Genomic DNA, 10790 nt, shown 5'->3' with positions numbered 1-10790 from the left:
TGAGTCATAGGGTAGGTGGTATCAATTAAACTCTCATTAAATCTCCATTTTACCTCCCCTCCCCCCCCCCCCCCCCCCCCCAAAAAAAAAAAAAAAAAAAAACATAACCTAATTCTGTTTGGGAACCTGTAGTTAATGGGCCTTGAAGGGGATTTCCGGAATCCCCAACCTTAGTCACCGTTGGATTTTACAAATGCTAGGAAGGCAAAATTGGGACCACCAGATCCCTCTGGCCCACCCTTCTATTTATCCATCATCAACTTCTACGAGATTGTAGTTGACAAATCCAAGTTGGACACCCTAGGCGACGCACTTACCTTACCCTCCCTCAATTGCTCCTCTAATTTACATCTGAAACCGTAAAACCCATTCTCCACCAAAACCTTAAACACCAAATTTCAATGATGGACCTCACTCAAGTATTGGTACAAACGGATCAGATTCATTGGGCCTCTGACTGGAATCTGCTGATACGTTATCTAAAGATATAAATCTTCAAATAAGATCTAAACACAAATCTGGATAGGATCGAAACTTATAGCTGCTGGAATTGGATTCCAATTTAGATCATTGTTTTTGTTGGACTTGATTCAGTTCCAAATCTAACCCAATCCATTTCCATTTTTACATGTAAAACCATCCTCTTGAACCTTTTTGATTCAGGTCCGAATGAGCTGATTGATAGAGCTCATTTCTGGTCAAACCCAGTCATACCACAAATACGAGAACAACTTCAAGACCCATTCAACGACTGTGAGCAAGATTTTTTTTTTTGAAAGACAAGCTGGGTTAGGTGCACCCCTACCAGATATCTCTTAAACCCCATGTGGCAGAGGGATTCGAACCTGGGCTTTCAGCTTGGCACAGGACCCCGCTTACCACATGAGATACCACCTCGATGTTGGCACAGGACCCCGCTTACCACATGAGATAGAAACCACCTCGGTGGCGTGGGCAAGAATTATATTGCAACTAAATAAGCAAAAGGGATGAGGGGATCGAATTGGATCAAATCCAAATAGTTTTGAGGGTATATAACAGGAATGATGCTGTCATGCGTATATTCTCATGCAGCCATGCCCCATCACCATGAAAGGCCATCTACAGATGCCTAGAAACTTACCCAACCCGCCTCGCCCGTTTGGACCTGGGATGCAGGACATGAAACGGGGATGGAGGTGGGGAAGGTGGTTAAAATCAAAACCCGTGCAGGGATGGACTTATGCTTTCTTCCGCCCTGCCCTCAATCCTTCTTTAGGGATGGCAATGGACGGAAGGAAAACGAGGCCCCGCCCTACCTCACCCAGTTTACACAGGCAGAGCCGGACCTGTAAAGAGGCCAATGAGGCTTGGGCCTCAGGGACCCTGGGCCCAAAAAAATCGTAGGGTCCCATTGTTTAGGTAGTTTATATAAATAATTTATACATTTTTATTTAATATAATATAAATATTTGGAATATTATATTTGTTTAATGTGAATGCAAATTTTTATTGTTATTTTGATTCTTTAAAAAAAAAAATAGGAGGCGCTGTCTCCGAACTCCTACTATTAATAGGGGGGCCATTTTTTCCCGCCGCCTCAGGCCCCATAAAACACAGACGGCTCTGTACACAGGGGATGGAGGTTAAAATCCAAACCCGTGTAGGAACGGAGGCGGGGATGGAGAGTAGAATTTTGAGATGGGGGCGGGGGTGAAGTCCTTGTCTCCTGCCGTCCACTGCCATCCTTAGTTGGACTTTGGCCCTATCTGTGGAAAATGCATGCAGAATTGCAGATGAAGTTTAATGACCTCATCATATAAAAACAATAATATGTTGAAGCTTGGAAGGTCACCAACCTATTAGAGTGTGAAACAAGACAAGCCTCCAGTATGGTGCCATCAACTTTTAATTAATGATTAAACCAAATAGGAGAAAATTATTGGGTTGGCAAGAAAGTAGGTCCAATTTGCATCCCTTGAATGCCACTAGTTTTATTTAGCAATGACCCTGGTCGTCAGTTGATGGTACCAAATCAAAGTTACTCTACTTTATGTTGAAAATCAAATCCTACTCTACATAACTAATCATATAAAGCGTGTCATTTAGGAATATCATAAGTTGATGCCTTTTGGATGTCAATACACAAATATCATTTTCCTTATTTTTTATTTACTTTTGACTCTCCATTTCACAAGATGCTCAAATTTATCTAAATAGTGCGCAAGAAAGGTTGAGGTAAGTTGATCCAAGAAAGGCACCAAAAAAGTAGCGTGATTATTGCATGTTTCAGAAGAAATAACCTCACTTTGATTTTAAGCCCACCATCTTTAGTATATATATATATATATATATATATATATATATATATATATATATATATATATATATATATATATATATATATATATATATATATATATATATATATTTTGAAGGCTAAAGAAAACCAACCTCTCATCATTGACTGCACATCGGCAGACCTTCAGTTAGTAAAACCCTTATATTTCAAACTCGAGACGTCCCATCATCTTCATAACCTTCACAAGTCACTCTTTTAGACAAGCAAAGACTTTGTGGGCAAGTTGCTGGATATTTGTTTTCTTGATGTGGCCCTCATTTTTATTGGAACTACCATTTGCTAACAGCAAGTTAAAAAAAAAATACAAGGAACATGGCAATTCACTGTTTACTTGACACTTTTGCCTTTGTCACCTAAAAAATTTAGGCGCAGGCAACAACTGACATGGCTTCTGATTTTTTTTAGGCAACAATTATATGACCGAGACATCTAATTTGTTGGGCAACAAAAAAGCCATGTTTGGCATATTTTGAGTAGTGAATTGGTCATGTTTGACATATTTCTTTGATCTCAGCCAAAAAGAAAAGAAAAGAATGGTGCCAAAAGTAAGTACCATCTGTGTTCTTTTAAGAAAATAAAATAGAATTTAATTAATTTCAACTAAGAAAAAATACAGATTTACTGTTGAGTTGAGCAATCATCGAGACAGATATACAATTTACAAAGAAGAACATGAGAAGGAAGAGAGAGATCTGCACAGCATACTATAGATTGATGAAATTGCAAAGGCACGGCAGACCGATCCATTTTAAGTCCTCATTTCATTCGAATTTGGGCACATGAAATAAATCACTATGATTTTTTTTTTCCGAATGAAAAATAAATCACTATGAACTGGTTGAAGCAGAGCTTGCTTATCACGAAAGAGACGATTGTTTCTTTCCTCCCAAACTCTCCACCAAGCAGAAAGTATCCACCACTTACAGAAAGACTTATTTGTGCTGAGGTCACAAGCTCCATCAACCATGAAATAAATTTAGTTTTGAAACACATCGATTAGGCATTGATCAAGGAAGTCCCATCTGATTGAATCAAAGGCCTTGAAGATGTCCAATTTGAGAATGAAAGTTGGCCCACCATTCTTGGATAAAAAAAAAATGAACAATTTCATTTGCTATGAAAGCACAATCATGGATGTGCCTCCCAAGGAGGAAGGCACATTGATAAGGGGAGATCAGTGGTAGTGAGTACCATGCAGCTCATTTTCAGTTTTCCTCTAAACAAGTCAGTGATTTGTAAAAACATTTACTTTAATTTAAGAAAATTTTTCATTCTTTTCACGGTAACGATGAAAGATGCAATTTTGAGTACCAAGTTGCAAATCATTGGTTTTTATTTTTTGACCCCTTTAAAAACCTAATTACTTATCATAATCACATAATTCAAAAACAAGTTTCCTACTAAACAAACCATGTAGATCACGTCCTTAACACTTGATCTACAAAAAATAAAATAAAAATTCAAGAAAAAAAGTAATTTCTATCCATTAGTTCCTTACCTTCATTAGTATCCAATATTTACCCTTTAAGTAAATATTCTCATTACTCTACAACGGTTGGTTTGATCTTGGGTCAATATTAAATGTAGAATAAAAGTTACCGTGGTACCCCTATCTACGATTTTTTCATTGTGCTCAGTATAAATTTATTTTTCTGCCTTTTGAACATGACAAATTCACTGCCATTGAGCGTTAAATTTTACCAGAAAAGGACAAGGTTATAATTATTGAACAGTAGTATTGATTGGGACAAAGAGGTGAGAACAAGATGAGTTAAAAGGTTAAAACTAAAATTGTCTTTAGTTATTTTTGTAGATTGGTCATTTTGACATTTGAGTTTATTGGAAGCTAACTCATGAAAATATTTGCTCAACTCGAGTTAAAAAAAGTTGGGGATGTATTTGAAAAATGAGAAACTGTGGTAGATGTTTTAATTTAATTTTTCTGTGATTTAAAATTTATCCTTATTTTATCAGTAGAAACGGTTAAAAAAATTTGACTCTCGATGCACTGATCCCTTTACTAATAATTAATAAAATAGAAAAAGTTATCCTTTTTATGTTTGTTTGGTAGAAGGTATTTTTGACATGGTAACATAGTTAAAACTCCAGGGATAGTGTTGGATTCATAAAAAAAAAGTAAAAAAAAAATCATAGTCACTTAATTTGATGACCGGTCTTTCTACTAGACTGCTATAAAACCAATATTATTATATAAAGTTGAATGTTGGATAATTAAAAAACGACAAAAAGACGGAGTGCATTTTGCAGAGATGCATATGTTAATGTGGATGTTAGTAGTTACAAAAAAACTCTAAAATTATAAATGAATATATTAGAATGAGCATAAGAGTAGTTACAATAAGTGAATGTTGTTTAAGGTGATATGTAGATTGACATGGGGGTACAAATTAGAAAAAGAAGACTTGAAATGAAGCAGCTATAAGTGATATGAAAGATGACTTGTAAAGTCCATGCCATGCCATGTAGTTGGGATAAGGCTGATGATGATGATGGTTGCTCCGTACAGGGACAATCTTACCAATGGATGACTTCCTTTGGACTTAGCATAGTTGTAAGTTTTATATCATAAATTGAGTTCCAAAAAACTTAAATTACCATAAAATGACTACCGAATCTTGCAGATACAAAATGATGTTTCAAAAATTGGCTTCCAAACAAGGCCTAAGACTCTATTGACATTGCAGTTGAGTTTATGAATGCAAATGGGTTGGATTTGGGATGGGGAGTTTTGCAAATTTTTGAATGATGGATTCGACGGATCCAACTCCCCAATGCATTTAGCTGTTCCGGATCTGAACCCATCCACTTCATGCATGTGCTCCACCCAAAAAGGAGGTCCAACATTAGCATTTAATGAGCAATTGCAGCGTCATTAACATGGATATGGAGAAAAGGGGCTCACGATTTAACGCAGTTGAACCTTCAAACTTGGTAGATTTCCAATGAGGACAAACAAAGCAGGTCAAGGCAGTTGCAAAAGTAGTTGGGGTTTCAATGATTCACGCTTGCGTTCATGCCCTAAAATCAGTTTACTTGTCTCCCAATCTGCGGTTTATATTTAATATAATCGATTGTAGGTACGCTCTAGTTGGAATCTCACTCCATTTACTCTCGTACATGTGTTCAACAAAATCGATTTAGTGAGAAGCTAACATTGGATCATGATTTTTTTTTTTTTTACGAAAAAACGTTTTTTTTTATTCAGTCAGAAAAATTCTATGTGCCATCAATGGAATATCATATATGTATGGAACCATCTGTTCATTTTGTTCATCGCCAAGATGATTCAAAAGTCGGTTCCCACTAAAAACAATATGTATGGGACCATCTTGATCCTAAAAACAATCGACTATAGCAAACATTTACCCCCCCCTTTGTGTATAAATGCATAAACACAGAATAGCTGTCTGACTTGTTGCTTTGGGATCTGAGAATTCTCGTTTAAATTCTTTTATTTTACACGTTTCGTCCATACTTTCACATGGGAAGGAAAGATGACAGCTTCGTTTGGTCAAATTACCATCCTAACCACATATTATGGTCTGAGAATTCTCATTTGATATTTCTTCAACCTGGCTTTTTATGTTGCACAAACAAAAAAATAAAAAAAGTTCTCATCTGAAATTTTCTTTTTTTTTTAATATCTTCTCCTGCTTCCGAACGAACTTTTAGTTTAATAAATCCTTGATTTTTTTAGGGAAGATTTCCCAAATACCACCAGAGACTTACACTATAGTAAATCTTTGGTGATAGTTGTAAGGCCTCTGGTGGTAAAATCTTGGACTAATTCCAGCACGGTTGTTTGGTTTCTTTGTGACGTTGCAATCGTCGTCTGCGGCCCAATCTGGTGATGTTGTGGGACAAAGTGGGGGAGAGGTGACGAGGGGGAAGAAGTACTTTCTCATGGTGGGGTCCATGATGAGTGGGGATCGTTCAACCAGTTGAAAAAACCTCTGTCGGGGATGGACGGGTTTTGAACGTTCCCGAGGCTTCACCCGGCAATTTGATGGCTCCTTAAATGCCATCCCAACCGATTCCAACCCCAATCCTCTTCCTTCTTAAATTCCTTCCTATCCATCATCATCCTTAGAGGAGGACAGGTGGTTGCTTCCAGCGGTGCTGGTTTCTGCTTAGACTTTTTGTACATGACCACACCAGAAAATTCGGTTATATACCACCACCACCACCATCAGAAGATACTCCAATTTCACCCCTTCTCTTCCATTTTTTTTTGCTTATCCTCTTCTGTTTGAATTTTCTGCACCAGGGTGGGTAGGGGAAATAGCTTCGTGAAACTCGGAGCTTAAATCTGCCCTTTTCTAGAGAAATTTGAGGTATGCTTTAGTTAAGCTCTTGCTATTATTACATACTGGTTCAAAAGGTCAAGCGAGGTTGATCGGTGCGCATGTTTCTTTCGCTTGCTCCTTCTGTTCTGCTGTTTGTTGGGCTAATTGATATCAAATGATTGGTTGGTAGTTGTTATTTGTGTGAGAAGGGTGGAATTCTTTTTGCTTCCCTTCGGTTGTGGAAGAAGACGCTTTTTCTTGTTTTGTTGGTTCCAATTTTGGCTTTTGATATATATATATATATAGTCTGTTGAATTTTTGTTGTTTTGTTGGTGGTGAGGAGATTCATTTTGTTACGATGGGTGTGGAAGTTAGGGACTTTGTGACTTTGGTGGGGAGTATTTGGGTGGTGGTGATTCTTTTAGTTGGAAGCTGTAATAGTAGCATAGTCAGGGATGGCAAGATTGTGCCCCCATTTCGTGGGCCTCAGATAAATTGGGTTGATAACTATGGCATGTTTCTTCGATCCGGGAATCAAGCTTTTGCCTTTGGCTTTCATGGTATAGGGAATGATTCGCAGTTTCTTCTTTCGGTCTGGCACATTAGGAGCTCGCGAATCGTCTGGATTGCCAACAGAGACTCGCCGGTTCAACAGAAAGACGATGTCGTCTTCGGCGAAGATGGGAATGTTCACTTGGAGCTGAACGGCAGGTCCATCTGGTCGACAGGAACATCCGGAAAAGGAGTTTCGGCCATGGTGTTGCAGGACTCTGGCAATTTGGTCTTGATTAATAACGATTCTCAGCCCATATGGCAGAGCTTCGAGCATCCGGTAGACACCCTTTTGTCGGGTCAGAATTTTAGTAATGGAATGGAATTGATCAGCAGCGCGTCGACCGGCCAAAACTACTCCAGCGGAATTTACAGTTTAAAAATGGTTTCTGGGGACATGATTCTTCTGGTAAATTATGATCCACCGCAGCAGTATTGGTCTATGCAGAAGGAGGCGCGAACTATTAGCATGCAGGGCCAGGCCGGTAGCATATACTCTGCTACCCTACTTAGCAACTCATGGAATCTACGCAATCAGAGAGGAGATCTACTCATGCAGTTCGTTTTCTCTGACAACTCCATTCCGAATATTACGTGGGCTGCTGTTTTAAGTGGTGATGGATCCATTTCGTTCTTCAACCTTCAAAATTCAAACTCTGATACTTCAGCGCAGCAGGAAAGGATACCAAAAAACAATTGTGACACACCTCAACCATGTGAACCATATTACATATGTACCGCCCCAAAGACATGTAAGTGTCTAAACTCTGGATCTCTCTGTCAGCCTGCAATTTCCCAAAGTTGTAGTTCAAAAGTTTCATTCGAGCTTGTTAGTATCGGCAGTGAGGGGGTTGGATATTTTGCAAATCGTTTTTCCTTGCCGACATCCAGTTCCAATCTTTTAGGGTGTCATGATTCATGTTATCGCAACTGCTCGTGCGTAGCTTTCTTCTTCGATAACAAAACTGGCTCCTGTTTCCAATACAGACAATTGGGGAGCCTGAAAGGTGATGACAGATCTTATTCTGCATATATAAAAGTTTCTATTAATGATGTCAATGGCTCCAAGTCTGGGAGCAGAACAGGAAGCAGCAAGCGCACCCTTATCATTATTTCCATAATTGCAATTGTCACACTGTCTGTGATAGGTGTGCTGGTCTATCTGGCATTTAAATACCACAAGAAGATAAAATTGTCTGAGCCTATGCTGGATACATCTGACGATGATTTTTTGGAGGGCTTGTCTGGAACGCCTGTTCGATACAGTTACAGGGAGCTTCAGACTGCTACCAACAACTTCTCTGTGAAGCTTGGTCAAGGAGGGTTTGGATCGGTCTACCAAGGCGTTCTTCCTGATGGGAGCAGAATAGCTGTGAAGAAATTGGAGGGAGTAGGTCAGGGGAAGAAAGAATTCAGAGCAGAAGTGAATACAATAGGCAGTATCCATCACGTTCACTTAGTGAGGCTCCGCGGTTTCTGTACCGAGGGTGTGCACCGGTTGCTTGCTTATGACTTCATGGCTAAAGGATCTCTCGATAGGTGGATCTTTTCCAGTGGGAAAGAAAGTTTCTTGTTGGATTGGGACAAACGATACAACATAGCCATTGGAACTGCAAAGGGGTTGGCTTACCTTCATGAGGACTGTAATGTCAAAATTGTACACTGTGATATAAAACCTGAGAATGTCCTTCTTGATGATAATTATGTTGCAAAGGTCTCAGACTTTGGCCTTGCAAAACTAATGACAAGGGAACAGAGTCTCGTGTGCACAACATTGAGAGGTACAAGAGGGTATCTTGCGCCAGAATGGATCACAAACTGTGCCATATCTGAAAAGAGTGATGTGTACAGTTTTGGCATGGTTTTGCTTGAAATAATTGGGGGAAGAAAAAATTTTGAACCAGCAGAAAGCACAGAAAAAACCCATTTCCCATCATATGCATTTAGAAAGATGGAAGAAGGGAAACTGAAGGATATTCTTGATGCAAAGCTGCATCATGACGACAAAGACGAAAGAGTGTCGACTGCACTCAGAGTTGCACTTTGGTGCATCCAGGAGGACATGTCTTTGAGACCTTCAATGGGTAAAGTTGTTCAAATGCTTGAAGGACTCATTGAAGTGCCGCAACCTCCTATCACCACAGCATTTGGCTTCCGACAATATTCAGATTTTCTGAAATCTGTCAGTGAAGAAGCGTCTGCTTCCAATCCTTCAGACTGTAACAGCGAAACCCTCCTGTCTGCTGTGCGGCTATCTGGGCCAAGGTGAGTACGGAAATGGCCATTCTTAGTGACCTGTGAATATCAACTTCCTTCCCAAAGATCAAGTTCGAGTAAACTCAGATCCACATATTTATGGAGATATAGTGTGACACAATTGATGATGTAAGATATGGTTCTTGTCCGTTCAACTCTTCTTCTCATTTGAGTTGCATTTGAATCAAATTTTGGTTTGGCTTGTAAATTGCATCTTCTGATTGTTTAGTTCAGTTTTGTGAATTGGGGTGGTACATTTTATAGGAATCCAGTAATTTCATGGTAATATTCGTTGCTGTATTTGGTACCCTTAACTGATTTAACTAATACAATGATACTTGTATCTGTAATGTATGATTTTACCTACTAGTTTGGTCATCTCATTTATATGTATCAGCCAACAGATTTCTAGTTCTGCCAAATCCTATATTCTGAAATTAAATGCTGAATGCTTGCTGCTTATGACTGTGGTGCCACCTCTCTCTCTCTCTCAATACATGCAAATGTGTTGAACAATCAGTAGTTTTACGCTTCGGGGCTTTTCTGTTTTAATCGCACTTTCTGATCATAAGACGTGGCTCTTCTGCTTTTAGGACAAGCATGTCAATATCATTTATATTTTAAAAAATCATGCAGATTTTCAATGTTAGGAGCACATGTCTATTTTTTATGTCGAACTAGAATAACAAGCAGGACTACATTCCCATTGTTTACTATTTATTTTCTTAAGGATACTCAGAAATAAATTGCAGTTCCAATGGCCCTAAAAAAGGTTGATGCCTCTCCTGAATGTTGGGTGTAAGTCAAAATAAAAAACAAAATAAGACAAGTCCACATTTTTTTTTGGATATTTACATGGAGAAACTGCCCATAGGATCAGAGACCTAGCCGTGCTGGCTCTGCCTGCCGTACTTACGGTCGCTGTCCTAGCAGCGTAAAACTCTGTCTGCTTACCCCTTACCCCCAGGGATTCGCCATGCTTTGGCTTGCGCAAAGGGTGATGCCCATGGGATTTGAATCTAGAGTCTAGACCGCCTGCTTAGCGGTGTAGGCCCCATCCCACTACGCCAAACCCCTTTGGGGGCAGACAACTCTACAATTGGATCAAATAATTGCAATTCTTGTATTATGTGCGACAGACTTGCAATCATTGATGAAATAGCATGATGTACCGGCTTGACTTAATATTCTTGTGTTCATCCTACACTATTCAGATGGGGGCCACGAACCCCTGTACTTGGGTTAATAAGAACAAGGATAAACTTGAGCACCAACATAGTGCATAATATTGGTGAAAATTTGAGCATAAAATTGCCCCACTTCTTTTTTATCTT

The 10790-nt window shown here is 39.1% G+C and overlaps 1 protein-coding gene across 2 annotated transcripts; it reads left to right on the top strand.

Annotated features, from left to right (window-relative positions):
* The first annotated feature begins 6412 nt into the window (after positions 1 to 6412).
* Positions 6413 to 9807, top strand: LOC149815327 (G-type lectin S-receptor-like serine/threonine-protein kinase SD2-5). Of its 2 annotated transcripts, XM_089989873.1 has the most exons (2): positions 6413 to 6696; positions 7215 to 9807. In XM_089989873.1, exon 2 carries the CDS (start codon positions 7403 to 7405, stop codon positions 9467 to 9469), a length of 2067 nt encoding a protein of 688 aa, XP_089845999.1. In that variant the 5' UTR covers positions 6413 to 6696; positions 7215 to 7402; the 3' UTR covers positions 9470 to 9807. The 2 variants fall into 2 exon arrangements, with proteins under 2 accessions (XP_089845999.1, XP_089845998.1); XM_089989872.1 differs by having other exon boundaries at positions 6413 to 9807.
* Positions 9808 to 10790: the final 983 nt, after the last annotated feature.

Source organism: Nuphar pumila, chromosome 15 (assembly GCF_984573655.1).
Source record: "Nuphar pumila chromosome 15, dmNupPumi1.hap1.1, whole genome shotgun sequence".
Taxonomy (NCBI): Eukaryota; Viridiplantae; Streptophyta; class Magnoliopsida; order Nymphaeales; family Nymphaeaceae; genus Nuphar; species Nuphar pumila.
The sequence above is the reverse complement of the archived record's forward strand: the minus strand, read 5'-3'. Positions and strand labels throughout refer to the sequence as shown.